Raw genomic sequence first — 23,762 nt, forward strand, 5'->3', positions numbered from 1 at the left:
TCTTCTTTTCTCTTGAAAACTTGGAAGATCTGACTACACTGGTTCTACATCTCTCAAAGAGTTTCCCGGAGCCTTAAAAAAGCTGCTCTCAATTTCTCCACAATTTCCACCATTTCTGAGTGTCTCACTGGTACTGAGACTGTCAGTTATCATCATCATACTTCCATCACTTTTCTGGTGAAAGAGAATTATTTTATCTTTATTCTCACTTACAATAAAACCAAGAAAAATGAAGAACAAATTGAGAATGTCATGGATTCGCAGGGATACAGGAGATAAGACATTCTTTGAATAAATTAAAAGTATTGCTTTGTGCCTTCCTATGTAAAAAATACACATCTATGTCATTTTTATCTCTAGACTGTCACATGCCGTTTACTTCCTCATTTATAACACAGTGTTAACAGTTACCTCTTCCATACTTATGAAAGTTAAATGAGATTGAATGAGATGAAATAACAAAGCATTTAGAGCAGAGCAAGACATAGGAAGAACTCAATGATATTAGCTTTTCTTATTTTCATTTCTATCCTTGTTATTGTTGTCGTTATTGTTTTAACCCATTTACTCCTCTGGGCATTTGAGTTTCTCTAGCCTGTGAGACTTCACTTGAGGTGTTCCCACTCATTGTATGGTGACTCCCTGCTATTCCACCATTTCAACACCATTCCTGCAGGGAGAGCCTCCCTGCTTGCCCAGGAGGACCCCTTCACAGGCACACCCTGGAGTCCTCTGCTTCCTGTTCACCAGCCTCTTCACATTGCATGTCTATCTGATCCATAAAACTCTATGCCCCATAAAAGCAATGAATGGTTCGCTGTCTTATTTTCTGCTGTATTTTGAGCATGAACCCAGCCTCCAACATGTGGAAGGTATGCAATAAATAACTGAATGAATGAAAGGTTAAGCGGAAAGAACATTAAGGCCAGCAGTCAGAAAAAATGGGTTCTTGTCCCAGTTTTGTTACTAACTTGAAGACACTAAACCAATCAATTCACTTTTTTCAGTCTCTAGTTATTTGTTAAAAAGAAAAAGAGCCAGGCACAGTGGTGCATGCATGTAATACCAGCAGCTTGAGAAACCAAGGCAGGAGGATCACAAGTTTAAAGCCAGCCTTTGCAACTTAGTGAGGCCCTAAGCAACTTAGTGAGACCCTGTCTGAAAATAAAAAATAAGAAAAGGGCTGTGGATATGGCTCAGTGGTTAAGCGCCCTGAGTTCAAGGACCAGTAGCAAAAAGAAAAAGAAAAGAAGAGAAAGAGAGAGAGAGAGAGAGAGAGAGAGAGAGAGAGAGAGATAGATAAATGGGCATCTAAAATCATCTTAACATCAAATAAACCAATAAATATCTATACAAAGCGCAAAATTAGAAGTTTAGATGTTAAACAAATGTCTAGTCTTTTAAGCATCTTTTAGCTACTTGGACCAATCTACACATTAAAAGGTTTTGACTTATATTCTGTATTTACTATTTGAAAGGCTGTGTTTAACCCAGTATCTTCAACATTTATTGTGTCTCTCCCATGTCCAAGTCCCTGCATGTTGAGAGCTGGGAAAAATATAGCAAAAGACAACATGATACTCAGCTTCAAGGAGTTTACTATCTAACAAGGATGTTGTCTCTCTGTAATACAAAACAAGAAAATATCATACAAAGAGCACATCAATGGTAGGAAGCCTACCACAGGTCGGAGAAGAAACATCACTTGCAGCTCTAGTCAGCAGAGAAGGGTATTGCTTAGCAAGCCATGTTCTCTTCCTACTCAGAGCTTGGTGTCCCTAGTCCGAGGATTGTTAGCACAGAAAGGATATCAGAGACCTTGGTGAGACAATACTAAAGGTAGATAATTCAACTGAAGAGGTTCCATATCTATCCATATTATCAGCTTTAATAAAAAGCTGAAAATCCAGCCAGGTTCAGTGGCACATGCCTGTAATCCCAACGACTTGGGAGGCTGAGACAGGAGGATTGCAAGTTCAAAGCCAGCCTCAGCATCAGCGAGGCACTAATCAACTCAGTGAGACCCTGTCTCTAAATAAAATACAAAATAGGACTGTGGGTGTGGCTCAGGGGTCCAGTGTCCCTGGGTTCAATCCTCAGTACCAAAAAAAAAAAAAAAAAAAAAAAAAAAAAGCTGAAATTTCTATGTCTGGGGGAGTTCCCTCTAGCCACACAAGCCTCTCTCACCAACTTGTAGAGATTTAATCTCTTATTGAATTGCAACTTCATTAAGCCTTTGGTATGAATCCTTATGGAAATGCAGATGTCCAGTTATGTTGGTGAAAATTCACTCTAAATTCTCCTCCAGTTCATCCTCTACCAAATGAGACTCAGAGATAAATTAAACCAATTACAGTAAGCAAAATGTTGAAGTAAACTTCATAAAGTTTATTTTCAGCTTTTCTTTCATCTTTTCTGACAATACTTTTTCCTCATGTCCGAAACCCTCAACCTTTCTTCCCTCCTACAGACTTCAATGTCTTCACACTAGTCTACCTTCTCGTATAACAAAACCAGCTGTTAAGAGATTCTCTGGTAAACAGATATTTACCCTTTGAAACACCTGAATGCCAAGCTGAACCTCTTTCAGAGTTTCTTTGTATTTTAACTCTTACCTCACAACATCCCATGAAAGGTTTTGAAGCTAGAAAATATGTGAGCCCTTCTATTGCTGGAATCAGCTACATACTATTATAATAATTCATATTTGGAGACCCTGGGCAAGTAGCCAAATATTAAGCATGGTTTTTAAATTGCTGAATATTTGTAATTATCCATAACTAAGCAAGCTGGCATACTGCTTGGGCTTTAGAAGTGTGACTAAATCGTTACATAATCCTGGAGCAAGCCCATGGGGAGAGTTGACCATGGTCAAGGCATCTAAGTGAGCTCTCTTTGTAGGGTCTGTATGTTTTAAAAACTGAGGTTCTTCCAATCTCTGTCCTTAAAACCCATATTTTAACACCCAAATGGGTCCAAATAATAAAACCATGTCCAAATAAAAAATATGAAATTGAAGAACATTTACTATAATATCTGAGCTCATTGATGTTAATTTTTAATTTTATGGTGATTGATTCAATTGGCTATATGGAAGAAATTGAACACTGCCAAATATGAATTCACTGTCTCATTCATTCAATCATTCAACAAATATGTAGTTAGAACTTCCTGGATGCCAGGCTGCCCCTAAAACTCTGGATCCTGAGTTGATGTCTCAGGAAGGCATAGGGATGAATGTAGACCAACTGCAGGACAGACGAGAGGTAGGTTCCTTACTGCTGTCCCCCACATCTTCCCATCCTACATCCGAGAAGCTGTGGTGTTCTGAAGAGCAAGACCATTTGTGAAGGAGTCAGGGTGGAAACGGAGTTTGGTGGGGTTTCATGAAGTTCCTGGGATCATAACTTGTAAGATTGACACTCTAGTGATCTCTTGAGATACCAGGTTCCACCAGATCAGAGTGTCATGCTTCATTACATTGGTCTGTAGGTGTGTTGTCACCGGATGCACAGTACACACTCTCAAGTACTCTCCTTCACCTGCAAAATAAGGTTCTAAGTCTAACTTGAAAACAATTGATACTTTTTTGCACCACCTCTAAGGATTTCTCCTTTTTTCCCCTTGGTCCCACAGGAAGCACCAGATTTCAGGTATAAAATTACAATGAGCAGAGATGGCTTGAGAGTCCATAATTCAACAATGCATTTGTAAAAGTATATTTAAACTAGGGCACTGCTTAAATAATAAATATTAGGGCAAATCACTTGAAAGTGGTTCAAAGGCTTAAGGGCAGCCTGGCATACAGAAGTTCTAAATACATATTTGTTAATGATGAATGAATGGGTGAGTGAGTAGATTCATATTTGCAATATCCCAATACCCATCTACAGATAAAAATAGTCAAATGTCAGCAATTATGTATGGTTCAATCTGATATTACAATCACTGTCAATTTCTGCTTGCAATAGGGAGGTTAGTGCTATATTTATGTACAAATTTGGCAGCCTTGCATCTTAAAGGTGAATGGTTTTGGATTTCCATGTGTTAGATTATTTGATGAGTGATCACTAGAACCTGGTTGGTTATTCTGTGTAACACAGATTGGCTGCTTTTCCAAGGAAGGGCCATATGTGAAATCTGATTCAGAGAAGATGTAAACCCTGAACATACTCAGAATAAAAACTCTAGAAGCCTGGGAGAAGACCTCTAGGTTCATCTCTACTGTTAGTGTTGTATTTTTATTTGCACCTGATTATAATTGTTTGTAGCTAATTGTAATGCTTTGTAACTGATTAGATTTTTCTACATCCTCTAACATAGTCTGTCATTCTGTGGGTATTGCCCATTCTTTCCTTACAGAGCCCAAAGTAGACACAAGTCAGGAACCCTCAGGAATGCATGTAAAGGAGCAAAGAGGTGTGCTTGATTTACTGCTTCATTGAGGCCATCATTATGATGTCTTTGCAAAAATTCAGACCTTAATTAACACAAGCACGTGATTTTGATAATACTTCCAAATCACTTTAAAAGTGTGAACTTATATAAAGCAAGTCCATCATTAAGCATGTGTTTATTCCTATGGGATCTCTGTACACCCCCCAGGTCTAAGAGATTCCACAGATACCAAAAAAGCCCTTGGGAAAGTGAAGCACATTTTGAATTGTAGTTGTTCACATGGTCTGTGGTTTTGCAATGACATCCCAAATAGTAGTTGCTGTTCATTCAAATATATAAACTATTGCAAAATGATTCCCTGCTAGGAAAACTTTTCAACGACAAGGATATAGATATTGCACTTTTCATTAAATCCAGTCTTATACTTCTGGTCCCTTAGGAACAAAAGCACTCGGTCGTTTCTTTTTTTAATAAAATGTTCTACATTATATTAGCTTCATGGCTGATTTTGTATACTTTCTCTCTTTCCGTTGCCCCTCTAACTGGTCAGACAAGCATGGCCGAGAGCACTTCCTGCATCAGGGTGAGTGTCGAGAGAGCTGTCCAGCCGGCCACTACTCTGCCAAGGGGCACGTCTGCCTGCCCTGCCCAGACAACTGTGAGCTTTGCCACAACCCACGTGTCTGCACAAGATGCATGAGCGGCTACTTCCTAGTGCCCACCAACCACTCCTGCCGGAAGCTGGAATGTGGACAAGGTGAGGCTATTCTGGCTCCCCTGCCCAGTACCAGGAGATGGGAGGACAGTCTGTACCCCTGTATGTCCTGGAGACTTACCTTACCCTCTAATAGTAAAATCAGCACTTAGGACGACTGAATGCTTCCATATATCCAGTGAGGACAATAGTAGCTGCCCCTCCCTCTTCTCCTACATGTCTTCATCCTAGGTTTCCCCAGACTCAATCCAAGCACAGAGAAACACAGCCGGTCACACAGAAGTCATGGAGCATTTGCAGAAGTATTAGAGGAAAAAAAATTAGAATTCAAAAGTCTTGGTCAACAGTTTTCTTCTTCCCAATTACCAAGTATGAAACCCTGGTCAAAACAAATCCAATTTGTTATGCTATGGTGCCTCTGAGAAGGGGACAGCAAAGCACCTGGTTAGAAAGGCTGGGAGAAGCCAGTGAGGATCAGCCTCCCTGATCTGAAACCACTTGAAGATATTAAAACGGACTGTGAATCATATCTGTTATTGTTTATTGCCCAATTTGTTATCTCATATGAGAAGAAGGAAATTAGAAAACAGCAATTCTAGGTTTGGCTCTTTTCTATGTAAGAATGTCACAGACTATTGCTCCGTCTCTGTGTAAGAATTATGCCTGGCCTGGTGCTGAAACAAGCACCAAGATGTTTTTAGAATAATTAAGATAGGAATTTCTATTTCTGCTTAATGTTAATAAAGGTAGTAAAAGATTTTAAAAGATTTTTTTAATATGTAAGGCAGGACAGATAAAAAGAAAGACAGAGCCTGTTGATTTACACACCCAATTCCATTTCCCCAGAAGCAGTGCTGATTTCTTTTATAAAGAAAGAAAGAACACCAGCTTCACTTCAAAACCAGTTCCAGGCATGTGGCCCTACTTTGTTGTATTTGTACCAGTCAAGCTGATTCAATCTATTGAAGTATTAGAAGAAGATAAAAAAGTGTGTGGCACATATATTGTCAAGGATGGCTTTGGATTTTATAACTGCTCCATGATTTACGTAAGCTACATGCCACCATATTTTCATAGCGATCGATGTGTCTCCGCTCAGTGGGAATGAGTTGTATTTTCACTCCTCTTGCGGTGCAGGTGAAGTTCAAGACTCAGACTATGAAGAATGCTTGCCATGTGAGGAGGGATGTCTGGGATGCAGCTTGGGTATGTCACCTTCCTTTGTTATTTAAAGAGTTTAAATAGCTTTGTCATTTTGAACACACCCATATCTGTTCCAGCTTCAGAAAGAACTCCTCATTGTTGTCATTCTTGGTGTTCCCAGCCACATCCCCTGAGGAGGCTTTCTTCAATACCGACAGGGTCACGTGGGGCAATGTTTTTGAGATAATAGACCTCTGGTCTTAAAGAAAATCAAGTTTAAGAAAGGACAGTGGTATCACCCTATGACCCAACTATACCACTCCTCAGTGTTTATCCTGAGGAATTATAGCCAATTATGCATACCCATGTTTATAGTAGCACAATTCACAATAGCCAAGCTATCGAACCCACCTACATGTCCATCAGTGGATGAATGGATAAAGAAAAGGAGTTTTATTCAGCCATAAAGAAAAATGAAATTATGTCATTTTGAAGGAAAATGGATTGAACTAGAGATTATTGTGTCAAGTGAAATAAGCCTCAGAAGGGCCTACATTGTCTTTCATATGCGGAAGCTAGAGAGGAAAAAGAAAAATAAAGGTGTGGAGGCTGGGATCTAATAAAAATCAAAGGGATGGGGCTGGGATTATGGGTTCAATCCCCAGCACCACAAAAAAAAAAAAAAAAAAAAATCAAAGGGAGATCAGTAGAAGAAAACGACAGGGAAGGAAGGAGGAGGGAGTGGTAGGAAGTAATACTGGCCAAATTCTATTGTTATATTGTGGGCATGTATGAATATGTGACCAAAAAAAATTCCATCATTATCTACAATTATAACACACCAATAAAATATGTGGAAAGAAAAGAAAGAACAGTGGCACCTTTCTCTCTGATCGTTAGCTAGTTGGCAGCTCTCTCTCAGCAACCACATTGCAAGATGGCGGAGACTCTCCCCTTCTCAAGGTGACAGATTTGAAAGACAATGAAAACCTCAAGCAAAAAGATACCAACTTACTCTCACTCATCCAGTGTGTGCAACTCAAAGCTTGTGGGAAGAAAAAATTGGGAGGTTTTCCTTTATAGAATGACTCTATTGCTTGGGTCCAGGACAGTCCTTAGAGACGGTGGAGTTGAAATCCCTGACATGTTACAGAAACCAAATGTAATTCTACCACTCATATCAGTGGTGTCTCCTTTCTCTTTCCCTCATGCTCCTGTAGAGGAGTGATGCGGACAGTTTGTAGCACACAGCACCACTGGACTGCATGCAAAATGTCAAAGAGGGATATAGCACCAAATTCCAAGATCATATCTTAATGTAAGTTTAGACAAGATCTAGAAACCAACTAAAGATCACTAGAGAGAGTGACAAGTGTATTCTAAATGTTGATAATTTCATACCTTCAATTCAAAACTTTTTCTTGATTCATATTCTCTATGTATTAGAACTTACATATTCTCAGATTGACTTAGTTGAACTCAATTATGACCATATTTCTGAACCCTCTGTTGATCTCTCCAATAGAGAGATCCTTCCAAGTTCCCTTTATTTGTAAATTGGTGGTAATACTTTTTCAGCTGACTGGTGTGATATCTGGTATGTATGTCTCTTTCTGCCTAGACATTAAATGACTTGAGAATAAGCTCTGTGACTTATATGCTCAGCTCCCATAAGATTTAACAGCATGCCCAAGATAGAATAAATGCACAATTATTGTTCAAATATCCCTGACTTATGATGGTTTGATCTATAAAATTTCAACATTAGTTTGGTGTGAAGGTGGTACCTATTCAGTAGAAACTGAACTTAGGATTTTGAATTTTGCTCTTTTCCTGGGCTAGCAATGTGTGGTACAAAACTTTCTCATGATGCTGGGCAGTAGCAGCAAACTGCAGGGCCCAGTCAGTCACGTGATCACAAGGTAAACAGCAAACACAGTATAGCGTACTATGTTGCCAGTGTTTTCAGACACAGGTATTTAATAAATTACATACAACATTCAACAGTTTATTATGAAATAGCCCTTGTGCTGGATGATTTTGCCCAACTATAAGCTAATGTATGTTTTCTGTTTAAGGTAGGGCTTAGCTAAGCTAGGTAAGTTTAGGTTAGGAACTTTAAATGCATTTATAACTTAACATTTTCAGTTTAGAAGAAGTTTATCAGGAGGTAACTTCACTGTAACTAAAGGAACGTCTGGATGAATGTTTTATGGATTGAATTTGAGAGTTGTCCAAATTCAAAACAGAGATAAATGGCTTAGGAGACCCAGGGATTTAGATTTTATGTTTTCTGTAATCAAAATTTGTATATGGTCCAAGGAGAAGAGAAAAAAATATAGAAAAATAGGTGATTATTTTTTTTTTGTGGAATACTAGAAAGATTTAAAGAAAACATGTATTTCATAATATTAATAAGAAAGTATATGAACTTAAAAGACACAAACAATTTACTATTGATTTTATTGTGATTCTTCTTGTGAAACAAAACATCATCCTTTGGAGAGAACTTAGCTTTATTCCATTTTAATAATGTAGATTCTTCTGCGGACCAAGTCTAGACCATCTCTAGAGGAATTAGAGAAGTAAAATCAGCCACTTTGAGACATTTTATCTCCGCTATGTAATAAATAGTTATTGGGAACCTTGAGATATTTCCTGGGTTTTTTATTCCTTTCCAGATATTTCGTGCACTGTAGATTAATATTTGTCTTTTACGACTAATAATGAAAAACTCAAATTCCAGATTGATGGGCATTTTATCTTATTCCAGGGTGGAGTTAGATATTTGTCAATCCAAAAAAAGAGAAAGCTAAATCCACAACCAAAAAATATTGTTTTGTCTGGAAGAAAATATTGAATTTGATATTCTAGGATGGAACAAGGGCGTTTTTATTATTACAGGGTTAGATTTCTTTATCAAGCTGTAAACAAACAGGATTTTTTATAATACTCTTATGTTTCAAGAGTATTTGATGTCAAATTCTTTGTCTTTTTCATCAGTGTCTTGAATGAAAATTTTAACAAAGATAAACTTAAGTATTCTAGACTGTATATTTTACTAATTGAGGGGGAAAGTAAATAGGATAATTTTACCTAACTTTTTTACCTAATATTTTTTATCTAATTTTGCCTAATGTTTTTTTTATTTTTTAATTTTTATTTTTTAAGAGAGAGTGAGAGAGAGAGAGAGAATTTTTTTTAATATTTATTTTTTAGTTTTCGGCGGACTCAACATCTTTGTTTGTATGTGATGTTGAGGATCGAACCCCGGCCTCACGCATGCCAGGCGAGCGCGCTACCGCTTGAGCCACATCCCCAGCCCGCCTAATGTTTTTTTAATTTGGAGAATGCAGTGATATTTATGACACTTAAGTTATAACCAAAGATTTGGGACCCATATCTATATCACCATTGACTTAATTATAAACTTTAATTCAAATTACAATATGGCCTCTTTTCTTCCTTACCTAGTCAGTAAAAATAAAGATTGCCATGCCTTTATTTTGACTCAGAAAGGGGTAATAAAAAAAAAAAAATCCATTAAGCTAGGTGTGGTGGCACACACCTGTAATCTCAAGCTATTTATGAAGCTGAGGCAGGAAGATGGATTGAAAATTCAAGGCCAGCCTGTGCAATTCACTGAGACTCTGTCTCAAAAATAAAATTTTAAAAATGAGATGGTATGCAGGTGTAGCTCAGTAGTTGATCCCTTGCCTAGCATTTGTGAGGCCCTGGGTTCTATCCACAGCACTACAAAAAAAAGAGAAAAGAAAAAAAAAAAAAGGAGTTGAAAACCCACTAATGTTTGTTCATTGAAATGAAATAGTGTGGAAAAGCATACAGAATTTTTAAAATTTAAGTAATTGAAAAAAAAAGTTATGTCAATTGAGTGACAAATAAAAGAACACACAGATACACCAAAAGAATTTAGAAAAAAAGGAACTCCTGAGCCCTGAGGTGGTGGAACACAAACAGTTTCTAGGAAGATAAGACCTGAGATGAGCATTGGAGTTTTGCAAGGAATTTATAAAGATAAGAGGAAAGAGCTATCCTCTGAAGGGTCTTTCAACTTGGATAATGCAGGAAAAAAGGCTTGGAGGAAAGAATTTCTGCCATGGATTTTAGGATGTTAAATGTACTAATTTTACAGAAGAAATAGGTAAATATTAGGGAATAGTCAAAGAGAAATTTGGAGATGTGGTTCAAAACCAAATCTTGAATTCCAGACTAATGAGTTTAAAAGTATTCTGTGGCTTAAAGGAATAATTAGAGGTTCTTCAAAAAATAAGGGGGAGTCTTTTGGGAGTATAGTGCTTGCCCAGCATGGGACTATGGTAGATACACCAGTAGAAGGTTCCTTGAGAAAGTTGGGTAAGAGCTGGGCGTGGTGGTGCAGCCTATAATCCCAGCGGCTTTGGAGGCTGAGGCAGGAGGATTGTGAGTTCAAAGTCAACCTCAGCAATTTAGTGAGGCACTAAGCAACTCAGTGAGACCCTGTCTCTAAGTAAAATACAAAATTGGGCTGGGGATGTGTCTCAGTGACCCTGAGTTCAATCTCCAGTTTTTCCCTCCCACCAAAAAAAAAAAAAAAAAAAAATCCGGTAAGAAGTACCTACAGCCTGATCTCAGTTGGTACCAGGAAGCTGTTGCGGAAAGCTCAGTCCTTGTCCCTGAAGCCAAAGGAAAAAGTCTCATTGTTTAGCTAGCAAAGGAGAAACACAGGGGACTCTTGTCCCAAAGGCTGTGAATCTGCCCATCAGCAGGAACAGGGGGCTGTTAAAGAGGTGATTCAAAGGCTACCTTCCATAAGTTCTCTGTTGGAGTTGTAATTCACTTGTTAATTTGGGAGATAGTCATTTCTGAGATCTTCTGATCTAGTTTACTTCGTTCCTCAAGGACAGATAACTTTGCCTAAAAAGAGGATGAAAGGTAATCCTGTTTCCTCTGAGATTAGGGAGGGGGAGAGATTAAGGAGGAGCAGGGAGAAAAGAAGAGAAAGAAAAGTCCATTTTAAAAATAAGCTGCAGTGGCAGAGCAGCAAGGGTTATATTCAATGCATAAAATGGACCAAGGTTACAAAGCTATGAAGAAAGAGAGGTGCTTTTTTTTTTTTTTAAATCCCATTAAACAAACAGCCCCAAGCATAAGAAAAGATTTTTTTATTATAATATGAGAATGCAAATTAAAACTACCATGAGATTCCATTTCTCACCTATCAGATTGGAAAAAATTCATGTTTGCTAGCTCTACAGGGAAGGCTTCAGAAAAGCAAGTACTCTTATTTCTTGCTTGTAGGAATACGGATAAACCACTGTGAAAGGACACTAGCAGTGTATATACATCTGCACAAAAGCTTTGACCTCACAATGCCTGGTCTAGGATTTACCGGAGTACTCATCTTCACAAATTTAAAACAGCATTCAGCACTCCCTTATCCACAGATCCCCAGTGGATGCCAGACACCACGAGGAGTACAGAACCCTTTAATTCTATGCCTTTTTCATCTTATTAAGCACTTATCATGCACAGTGGCTGTCACTTTTAGAGTTTGAGGTACAACAGCCAAACTACCACAAATCTCATTTTCCTTCTTCACAATTTCACAGATAGGAGGTTTCTTCTTACTTTAGATCTTAGCAACTTCATCATATGATTTTCTTTTTCTTCTGTTAAGTTTGCCTTTTCACTTAAAGGAAACACTTTACAGCAAATTGCCAGCATCACTACTCTTGAGCCTTTGGAGTGATTATTAAATAAAATAAGGGTTATTTGAACCAAGCATTGCAATACTGCAACAGTTGATCTAACATACAAAAGGACCAGTAAGTGACGTACAGGCTTGAACCGTACACAGCATGGGTATGCTAGACAAGAGGCATGATTCACGTCCCGGGACCAAGCAGGCTGGCCCTGACTGTGAATCACTGAGACTACCTGAAGCAAAGGCTTGTGTAAGGGGTGAGTAGAAAATTCACAGTGGTATTACTTGTGGTAGTGAATTATTGGGAGCAGCCTAAATATCTGTTGGCAGAAGACTGGTTGAATCAAGCAAGGCGCATGTACGCAATGGAGTTCTCAACCGGCATTTAAAGAACAAAGGAGATCCACATGAACTGAAGTAATTTTACACCATACCCTGTTAAGTAGAAGGCAAGGTGCAAAAAGCATACAAAATAATTTTCTAAAAAGCATGTGTAACTACTTTTTAAATTTATTTTTGCAAAAAAGAAAGGATAAATGAGAAATTGATGAAAATGGTGACCAATAAATAAGGAGTGAAGAAGATGGGAGGTTTCTCTGATTATATCTCTTTATGTTGCTGAAAGCTCAGTCTTTTTTTTTTTTCATTCCATTCAAGAGAATTAAATCATTTGTTTATTTATTACACATGATAATGGATGATACACAAGCTTCATTCCCATCTATTATTTATCTGGTACCATTATTCAATTTAGATATTGCATAGGATATGCCAACAATCATTTTCATAACCAAATAATCCCATGACTGCTTGGGTGACCCTTTCAATGGTGAACTTCAGAAGGTCACAACTACACCAAGGTTTCTGAACCTGGCATCATCCTGAATGAATTCTAACTTCACACTGTTGGGGAAGTTTTACCAAGATGGATTCAGAGTGGACTAACTTTACACAGAACATTTTTAAAAAGACACACATTTATTCAGCATTATGATCAGACTATTACACTTAGCAATCAACAGCATGGGTGCAAAGAAAAAAAAAAGTCTACATTAAAACCCTTTGTTGGAATGCTTTACACTTTCCACAGATCAGAAACTAAAATAACCTGTTATACAATTAGTCACAAATACAGTCCTCGAGTTTTTTTGCCCAGACACATGAGTATTGTCTAAACCATGTCTTCTTTGTAGCAGCTAGGCCCTGCCACCACTGTGCTTGGCTGAGTTCACAAATCTGTTGTAACCTGTGGCTTCCCTGTCACTTCTCTGGCTCTCCTCTCCTGCTAAGCTTTGTTTCCTGGCAGTATTAAAACCTTCTGCCACTGCCATAGCTACTGCTGCTGCTGGAACCGCCATAGCCACCTTGGTTTCGTGGTTTGGCAAAATATTGCCCTCCACCACCGTAAGGTCCAGAGCTTCTGCCTCCAAAGTTTCCACCCTTCCTGGGTCCAAAATTTGATGACTGATTGTTGTAACTGCCAAAATCACTGTAGCTTCCACCACCTCCAAAATTGCTTCCATCATTACCAAATCCATTGTAGTCATCCCCACTGCCACCATATCCACCACCACCACGACTGCCACCAAAGCCACCAGGACCACTGAAGTTCCCTCCACGACCGAAATTGTCATTTCCACCAAAACCACCTCCACGACCAAAGTTTCCAGAACCACTTCAACCTCTTTGGCTAAATGAGGCACTAGCCATCTCTTGCTTTGACAGGGCTTTCCTCACTTCACAGTTGTGGCCGTTCACAGTATGGTATTTCTGAATGACAATCTTATGCACAGAGTCATGGTCATCAAAAGTTGCAAAAGCAAAGCCCCTTTTCTTTCCACTGCCTCGGTCAGTCATGATTTCAATAACTTCAATTTTCCCATACTGTTCAAAATAATCTCCTAGGTGATGTTCTTCAGTTGTCTTCTCTAATGCCACCAACAAAGATCTTTTTCAGCTAAGTGGGCCCCTGGTCTTTGAGAATCTTCTCGTGAGACAGCTCTCTTTGGTTCCACAACTCTTCCACCCACTTTGTGTGGTCTTGCATTCATGGCTGCATCCACTTCCTCCACAGTGGCCTAAGTGACAAACCCAAAGCCTCTGGAGCGCTTGGTGTTTGGATCTCTCATTTCCACACAATCTGTGAGTGTTCCCCATTGCTCAGAATGGCTTCTCAGACTCTCATCAGTTGTTTCAAAGCTCAGCCCTCCGATGAATAGCTTCCGAAGCTGTTCCGGCTCTTTAGGGGACTCTGATTTCGACATGACGGTAGCAGGAAGACAGACTTTAAAGATGCTTTCTCGGCAGCATCCACGGGCAGAAAAGCAAGCTCAGTCCTTTTCCCAGTGCCAATCCATTAACAAGGACACAGGGGACTTCTGTCACAAGGGCTATTATTCTATCCATCTGCAGGAACAGGAGGGCTTTTATAGGGGATTCAGAGAAAATGAGATTAGGGAGGAGACACCAAGAAAGAGAAGATCAGGGAAAAGAAGATCAGGGAGGAGAAGTTTAAGGAGAAGAAGACTGGGGAAAAGGAAAAAAAAAATGTAAGTTTCAAAGCCATAAGGGATATAGTCAAAGCATCAAGTGAACCCCTGTTACATTTATACAATCTTCATTTAAACCATGTGTTTAACATATTCATAACAAACGGCACAGTAATTTGTGTGAATGGTCTTCCCTTGGCCAAATTTGGGACAACTTGAGCACTGAAATGCTTTTTATGCAGAAATACAATACAATTAATTTTAAAAACCTATGCATCAATAGTGGTGTTTAAAGAAGGAAAAGGAGGAGGGAGGGGAATAGAATAAAAAGGAAAGCTTTTTTTTTTTTTTTTAGAAAAGTTGGCAAAGGAAAAAATTAGGAAATCATCATTTTGCATCCCTCAGTGTATTGACTCCAGGGAGAAACATTAAATTCCCAACATGTGCTAAAATCATTGGGTGAAAAATCGTTGGGCAACAGGATAATCACACAGACTTAAAGTACCACCAGAATTAATAGTTAATTACAATGGAGAGATTTGCTGATTACCAACTTCCACAAGTTATTATACTTAGCACCACTGTTATTAGCTCCATGCAACTTGATGCCATGCCTCCTGATGTGATACATTAACAAGCAGATATATCATCAGGTATTCTTGACTACAGCATCCAGACCAGTAATTTTCAACTGGGGACAATTATGACACCAAGGGACACTTAGCAGTGTTTTGGGATTAATTTTATTGTCATGAATGAGAAGTTGTTACTAGCATCTAATGGTAGAGGTCAAGAATGGAATGCAGCTGCACCATGCACAGGAAAATATCCACAAGAATCACCTGGCCCAAACCATCAAGAAGGCTGAGACTGAGAAAACCTTATTTTGCTTGAGGATAATCACAAGATAAATCCAGAGTTTGAGATATCTGTACAACTGACCTGTAGTCGGAAAGAAAAATCAATATTATGTGGAAAACAATATTATGGGAAATTAAGTAGGTGAAAGGAGACAAATCTGTCACACAGACAAATTTCAAATAACGCACTTAGGTACTCCTCTTTTAGGGAAGTCTGAACCTTACTCCCTACTTCTTAAGTTTGGGCTACCCATGGTGACTTAGAGATTGCAATGGTGAACTCTACTAAAACTGACTTAATAGAGCTGATCAAGGTCAACCTCAACTAGTGGTAAATCTTACTAATGGTATGCAGCCTCCATGCATGTGCTAAGAATAGTGCTTTTTACCTCTGTGGTCTTCCATAGAAGATGTGGCCCATCATTCCAGTCCCATCATGAGAAAAATGTGTGTCATGTGCCATTTAGGCAAATCTCAATAAAGAGGTATTTTACAGAATGTTCCTCAAAACTAAGCTCATGACATGAGTGAGAAACTGTCACATCCAGGAGGAGCTTAAGAAGACTTGAGGACTAAACAGAATGTGTTATCTCAGACGGGGTTCTGATACAGAAAAAAGACGCTAGGTAACCGCTAAAGAAGTCTGAACAAATGACTGTAGTTTATACAAATCATCGTAAAATTAGTTGAGGGGACTATTTAGGGCAGTTGAAAATGTCCTTTATCTTGATTATTGGGGTAACAACATGACTGTGTCCAGACAGGGCGAATGTTACACTATGAAAATAATATATCAATAAATCTGACTTTAAAAGAAAAGGACTTCAATGTTAGAATGCACTCCATTAATGCCCCTTTCTTCCATCTTTGGATAGTATAACTAAAACAATAACTTAATTGCTATCGTTTATTGAACAGTTACCAATATTCCATGTGCTATGCTACGTTCTTTAAGTATATTACCTCCCTTAACTCTAAGAAGTAGTTATAATTATTGTTCTCACTTTGCAGATGAAGAAATCAAGCTCAGAACACTTAAGCACCATGTGTAAATTTATTAGACTAGTAACTGTAAGAACCAGGATTTGACCCAGGATAACCCAAGACTAACATTCACGAGTTTGATGACTTCTCTATCTATGCCACTTAATGTTTTTCCCTTCTGACTCCAGAGCAGAGAATTTTGCTTTTTGGAATAATAAAAAGGTAAAATAAGTCTTATTTATGCCCCTTTCCTTAGCCATACACAGTACAGTCATTGTACTCTTTGGCTTCAGCTTTGTGCCCAATGATATAACTGAATTTACCAATCAGACTGAAAATGTTCAGAATGGTCATGCAAATTAATTTGGTGTCAGTGGTTACCCAAAGCTATGAGCCTTCAGAGCCTACATCTGGAAGGTTCTTAGATGGAACAGAGCAGATGGGGAGATCTGCTCAGTAGCAAAACTGAGAAAGTAGACAAGCATGTTTTCAATCAGCTCTGGCTTGTCCCCACCACTTTACTTCTCTCCAGTTCCATTCACCTCCATGAGGGACTCTTTTGCAGTCTAGGAAAGGAATTTCTTTTTTTTTTTTTTTAATTTTATTTTTTTTATTGGTTATTCAAAACATTACAAAGATTGCAGAATCACATCGGTTACACATCCACATTTTTACATAATACCATAATAGTAACTGTTGTATTCTGCTACCTTTCCTATCCTCTACTATCCCCCCTCCCCTCCCCTCCCATCTTCTCTCTCTACCCCATCTACTGTAATTCATTTCTCTAGGAAAGGAATTTCTATCATAAGGGTCTGATTGGCCAGAGACACTCCTCTGCCCTCCACCATAACCCATGTGAAATCCAAGCTTCAGATCATGGGTTGAGAGAACCAACCTCATTTACTTGCTACTCTCTCACTCTCCTATCAATAAAGACTGACATCCTGGTTTATGGAAGAAAAAGTATCGGAGACATTTGAGACATGAACTTCTCCCTTTAGTTTTCTATTGAAGCAGATATGGAGAGTTTTTGAATCACATATTGTAATGATAGATCATCATTTATTTTACTTTGTCCTCATCTCCCACAGGACCCTTCCCACAAATTTTCAGAGAAACAAGAACAACATGAAACAGATTGGGCACCTTCCAAACCAAAGGTATTGCAGAATAAAATCTGTTCAAGCACAGTATCTCCTTTAAATTGGAAGAAAGTTGCTGATTCTAAAATTGGAACTCAGCAATATAGAGCCTTCTTTCCAGGGACCTGTGTGTCATGTGCCATTTAGACAGCTTATAGTGCATGATCCCAGTGGCTACACACCATCATCTCCAAGGATTCATGGGGAAGAGACATTCAAAATGTCTTATTTTTCTGTGAAATACCAAATACAGTCAGTTGCAGATGAATGTCTAAAATATAAATGCACTGTCAAAAGTTTGCTGAAGAGCCATGTGTGATGGCACACACCTATAATCCCAGCGGCTCTGGAGGCTGAGGCAGGAAGATCCCAAGTTCAAAGCCAGCCTCAGCAACTTAGTGAGGTCCTAAATAACGTGGTGAGAAGCTGTTTCAAAATAAAATATAAGAAGGGCTGGGGATGTGGCTCAGTGGTTAAGCACCCTTAGGTTCAATCTCCTGTACAAAAACAAAACAAAACAAAACAAAGCAGTTTACTGAAGAAAAGAGAGGCAAGCTCCACTTTAAAAAACATAAACTGATCATTTAAAATTTTTTTTCACTAGCACCTTCCTCTCTCCCCATTCTCTAAAGGGTACCTCATTTTCCAGGTGGGGTTTAAGAAGTTATAGAACCTTTTACAAAGAGAGTACAATGTTGAAAGAATTTGCAGCTGGCATCTCCCAGTTTCTTTGTCTCTCATTCATTTTGCACTTTTTCTTTAATTCATTTAGCAAATATTTATGGCATACTTTTATGATTTCTGCTTTCCCATCATTTGTTCAATTTGTTCCACAAATAATAGGACTGTTTAACCTAATATTTATCGAGCATCATCATTTACCTGGCATTTTGCCAGCTCTTCCTGGAACTGATGTGTTTTCTTATCCACCATCCACCATTTTACAGATGAGGATACCAAGGATTAGAGAAGTAGCTGAAAATTGTCTAATTTTATGCATATGGAAAGTGATAGAGTAGTCTGAAAACAGTCAATTGTGAACAATCTTGTATAACTTTGTTCAACATTCTGTTTTCGCAAAGGAAATAATTGGCTGAGGAGCTCTTTATTATAAATACCTATGCATAAGGGTGGACAGGGTTGTGCTGTGGTGCTGTGGTAATAGACAATCCCCAAATCTCAGTGATTTGCAATAAAGTTTCATTAATCTCAAGCAACAGAAGTTATTTCTCTCATGTTACACCTTCATCATGGATCAACTGAGAACTCCACTCTGCCTAGTCCTGAATTCAGGAAATGAGAGAGTAGCCACTACCTTGTCACAGCAGAGGCAAAGCACAGACAACTCTTGAAGGTTTCTTTAGGATGTGGCAATTGTAGCATCTGCTCACATATTTTTGGCCAAAGCAAGTCACATGATCATGCCCAAGATCACAGAGTGGGGAAGTATAGTCTTACTTACCATGTGCCTATGAAAAAGATGATCATTATGAATTATGGAGTCAATCTCACCATGGCAATGACTGGGGCTGTTGCTGATTTTACATATATATATATATATATATATATAAAAGGGGGTTACTGGGGAAGACAGGGTCTTACTGGATTACTTAGTGCCTCGCCCAGGCTGAGGCTGGCTTTGAATTTGCGATCTTTCTGACTCAGGCTCCCGTGCTACTGGGATTACAGGCATGTGCCACCACACCCAGCTGTTGCTGGCATATTCTAAACTTTCAAGTCACATGTTTGTACATGAAGCGTAGCTGATCCTTCAGATTTGTGGGTTCTTCATCTATTAATTCAATCAACCATGGATTGAAAATAGTCAGGAAAAAGTATGTTTGTGTTAAGCATGTACAGATTCTCCTGTCATTATTCCCTAAACGAAATAGTGTAAGAACTACTTATAACATTTGCATCATATTAGATGTAAGTAACCTAGAGATAATTTAAAGCGTATGAGAGGATTGCATGGGTTCTATACAAATATTATGCCATTTTATATAAGAAATTTGAGCATCCATAGATTTTGGGATCCATGGGAATTTCTGAAACTAACCTTTCTCAGATCTTCAGGGAGGGTGTAGCCACAAATGTGTGCCCACTGAGCTTCACTGCAGGATTTCTCTCTGCCCCTCTGACCTTGCTAGTGTCCTGTTGAAGAAAGTCACTTTTTAAAATTTTTGTTTTAACTGATTGAATTTCCCAATACAGTTCCCAATGTATTCTGCCATCTCCCTTCTCTGTAAGGACTCAGAAAGGGGATCAGTGATCAATGCTGTGTGGCTAACACATAAACTGGTGGCTGAAAGGGCTCGCCCCTTCTTTTCTCCTGTTTTGCAAAGCTCCATCATGAGAGTAACAATGTTGTTATCTCTTGCTTTCATCTGCTGCCCAAAAAATGCATTGGCTCATAGGAGGCAAGTCTTGGGAATATGGAAAACTTTCTGTTTTTGAGTGAAAGTCAAGAAATATTTACTGAGCCTCTACATTAGGCTAAGAACGAGGATATAAAGATAAATAAGTCTTGTTCTCTCCTCCTAGAAACCCCCATTAAATGGGACAGGCCAGTGTTTCTCAGCCCCAGAGTGTGCACTAGAATCACCTGGGGAGATATAAAATACTTTGCTGATACCAATGTTCCTTGTTTAATTGCTATGAAGCTAGGCTCAGGCATCCCATTTATTTATTTATTTATTTAGGAGTTGAGCCCAGGGGAGTTCTCCCATTAAACTACAGCCCTATTTCTTTTCATCCCGTTTTATTTTTTACTTCGAGATAGAGTCTGACTAAGTTGTCCAGGTTGACCTCAAACTTGCAATCCTCCTGCCTCAGCCTCCCAAGTCACTGGAATTATAGGCATGCACCATCAGGCCCTATAGGCACTAGTATTTTTAAGAAGCTCTCTGACTGATTTTAATGTACAGAGTTGAAAATCACTGGCTATGATGGATAAAATGTCAGATGATTTCAACATCATATTTTAAATATTTTTGTTGAGGATGGAAGCTGAAGCATAAGCAGATACATTATATCATAATAATTAGACCTTGTTCATTTCATGCTTGGTGCTTGGCTAGGTAGGCACTTTACAAACATGATCTATGCTCCTCAATATAACCCTCCCTATTCAAAATCCTTATTGTCATCTCATAGGTGAGACACCAATGCCCAGGAACCTTACGTAATTTGACCAGTTACCTAACTACCAAATTTTATAGCTAAGTTCAAAAGTAGGACCACCTGGGTTCAAACCTACAAACCATCCAAATACTTGCAGTTTTTCTGGAGTAGACCGCACTTGTCCACCATTTTCATAGACAATATATATGAAAGCACAGAAAGTTGACCTGCTGCATTTGTGTTGCTCCTATAGACATTCTTTAGGTTCCTTAATTGTGCCTCCTAACATTTCCCTTGCTCCTTTTCCTATATTCTTATTCACATTCCTATTGTTTTGGGAGAGAAGGACACACTGGCAAGATAGCCTAAGTTCAATTCTAGAGCCATTAGCTCATCCTCTTGGCTCTTGGTGTTATTGTGCTATTTCCCCCTGGAGCCTGGTATCATCAAAGTTCCTCCTACTTGTTGTGTAACTGACCTGAGAAATTGAGCTGTGAGCCAAGTCTGTCTGGATCACGTAGGCTTGCAGAAAGAGAGCTGAGCCAAGTACTTCCAAAATAAACCTAGTTAAACAAAAGCGCAAAGTGTGGTAAACCCAGCACACAAGAGGGAGGGGTTCAGAAAACTGTCTGCCATTCCTGAAAGCAAAGTGGGCTCTCCAACACTGGACTTCCCCTGTGTAGGGACAAGGATTTGACTCTTACTGAAAAATCTAGAAACTGATAGGAATGTCTCTTTTGTGTGATTTAGAATAAACTGGAAAACCATTACTAAGTTGCTTCCTTTCAGTGAAATATCTTCATATTTTCTAAAATCCTTAGACCACCAGGACCCCAAGCTTTATCTATCAAGTTTAAACAAAACTAAGAGTGCGACCATCAATGATGATGAGAACTTCAGAAACTTGGGTTTTACAGGAATGTGCAAAATGGGGGTCCCAAACAGTATCTCTTCATCTTCGTCTTTCACCACAATGAAAATCTTGGACAAATCCCAGTGACTTCTTGTTTCTACATTCTATCCTGTTTTGTAAAGGGAACATAACAAAAGGTGTTTTCCTGTTACTTCCCTGTAGAGCCCTAGAGATTATAGTGAAAACGAAAAAGACGACCAAATCTTGAGTTCTTCAAGAGAAAAGAACCATGAGTCTCTATTAGTATTATTATTTTTTTGGTTGTTGTAGATGGACACAATGCCTTTATCTTATTTATTTATTTTTATGTGGTGCTGAGGACAGAACCCAGTGCCTCACGCATGCTAGGCAAGAGCTCTGCCACTGAGCTACAGCCCCAACCGAGTCTCTATTGTTAAAAAAATTAATTTCATTTGCCTTTTCTCCTTTCCAGCCTTTTCCTTTCCCATCCCATCTGCCACCATAAGGAGCCTATTGGCATATGTGAGTCTACAAACACAACTTGTGTGCCATAGTGTGTGGAACATAGGGTCTGTGACCAGGTAGGGCGTCAGGAATTATCTGTGGCTTTTGTGCCCGTCGTTAGCTGTCCTAACTCCACTCCCCAACTCTCCATCTCCTTTTGCCACTGCCAAACTGTCATTTCATAGTCTTTTACCAGATGGTAGGAAGAGCTTCAAGCTTCACTGGTTGAAGAGAGAAAAATTGACTTAACTCACTAAACAGACATCAGAATAGAGAGGAGCTGAGTGTGGGTGAGGCAGGAACGTCTGCACATTGATACCCAGCTGCTCAACAGGCTGGTCTCCAGCTGAGAGTTGGGCCAACAAAGAGTGTCAGTAAATTGCCTCTGTACCTCTAGAGCCCATAATTGTAGCTTTCCAAAAGTCAACAGGAGGGTAATTTGGTTGGAGCCCAAATTCATCCTTTCCACAAAGTCTTCCTGAGATTCCCAGCAGGGAATCTTGGCTAGATCCTTCCCAATAGCCTTCTGCTCAACTTGCAGTACAACAGGCCAGCCCAGGGCATTATAGGAAGAATGGGAACGAATAGGCATCACAAGCTGAAGAAGGCAGTGGACTCAGGGACATGCTTCACTTACACCCAAATTGGCCAAGGACCGAGTTGAAGACTGAAAGACAAGTATCCATACTGCCATCTCCAAATATTCGTGATGTTCTCACTGATGATACTAGCATTCAACCACTCATATCTCCAGGTTGTACTCTTTGTCCCTGTGGAAGTGGTAGCACGTCTCTCCTTGGGTTTGCTCTTGCCCTGATGGCCCAACTGAATGGGCACTGTTCTCTCAGTGTTCTCATGGGCTTCCTGATCCTGGGGACTGTGAAACAAGGAGCTGAGAGTATCCCTGGTGTGTTAGCTTTCTTTTGCTGTGACAAAAATACCCAAGATAATCAACTCAAAAGGAAGACAGATTTCCTTTCTCTTTTAAGACACCAAAACTGACCCAAAGGCTCCATGTCATCACTCAAATATTGGGGTCATTTTAATCTAGAGTCAACATTTTTAGGGTGATTTATTTTTCTGGTGGAACAGCTAGGTTTCTAGCAATTATTTGCTAGGAAATAATCGAACCTTTTCCCTCCCAGCCATCTATGCCTATGGCCATCTATAGAGACCAATGTTACTTCCCCCTCCCTCAAATCTTTTCCATAAAAATAGTGTTCTGAGTGGTTATAAACTATCCTACTATTAGGTGAGGCAAACCAGGTGGGTAACCCAGGTGTTATGGCTGGAATCTTAGAAGCCCTCCACAGGCTCATGTGTTAAAGGCTTGGTCCCCAGCTGATGGTGCTGTTGGGAGGGAGTGGAATGTTTGAGAGGTGGGGCCTAGTGAGAGGAAGTTAGGCTATTTGGGTTGTACCCTTTAATAGGTTATTAGGACTCTGTCCCCTTCCTCTCTCTTTGCTTCCTGCCACTGTGAGGTGAGCAACTTCACTCTACTGCACATTTTCCGCCTTGCCACAGGCCCAAAGCCATGGGGCAAGGGACTGTGGACTGAAACTTCTAAAACTTTGAGCCCAAATAAATCTTTCTTCCTTTTAAGTTGATTATCTTGGGTATTTTTGTCACAGCAAAAGAAAGATAACACACCAGGGATGCTCTTAGCTCCTTGTTTCACAGTCCCCAGGATCAGGAAGCCCATGAGAACAGTCCCTATTCAGTTGGGTCATCAGGGCAAGAGCAAACCCAAGGAGAGATGTGATACCACTTCCACAGGGATAACAAGTACAACCTGGAAATATAAGTGGTTGAATGCTAGAGTA

At 39.3% G+C, this 23,762-nt stretch overlaps 1 protein-coding gene and 1 pseudogene across 1 annotated transcript in view; one reads left to right on the forward strand and one right to left on the reverse strand.

Moving 5' to 3' along the window:
• Pcsk5 (proprotein convertase subtilisin/kexin type 5) overlaps positions 1 to 23,762 on the forward strand; it is a 429,480-nt gene that overhangs the window by 332,593 nt on the left and 73,125 nt on the right. The window contains exons 23-24 of the mRNA XM_076846064.2: positions 4,949 to 5,155; positions 6,251 to 6,319. Coding sequence (XP_076702179.2) covers positions 4,949 to 5,155; positions 6,251 to 6,319 — 276 coding nt within the window. The remainder of the gene's footprint in view (positions 1 to 4,948; positions 5,156 to 6,250; positions 6,320 to 23,762) is intronic.
• Positions 13,078 to 14,224, reverse strand: LOC143390980 (heterogeneous nuclear ribonucleoprotein A1-like; annotated as a pseudogene).

This window comes from Callospermophilus lateralis, chromosome 2, assembly GCF_048772815.1.
Source record: "Callospermophilus lateralis isolate mCalLat2 chromosome 2, mCalLat2.hap1, whole genome shotgun sequence".
In the NCBI taxonomy this organism is placed as follows: Eukaryota; Metazoa; Chordata; class Mammalia; order Rodentia; family Sciuridae; genus Callospermophilus; species Callospermophilus lateralis.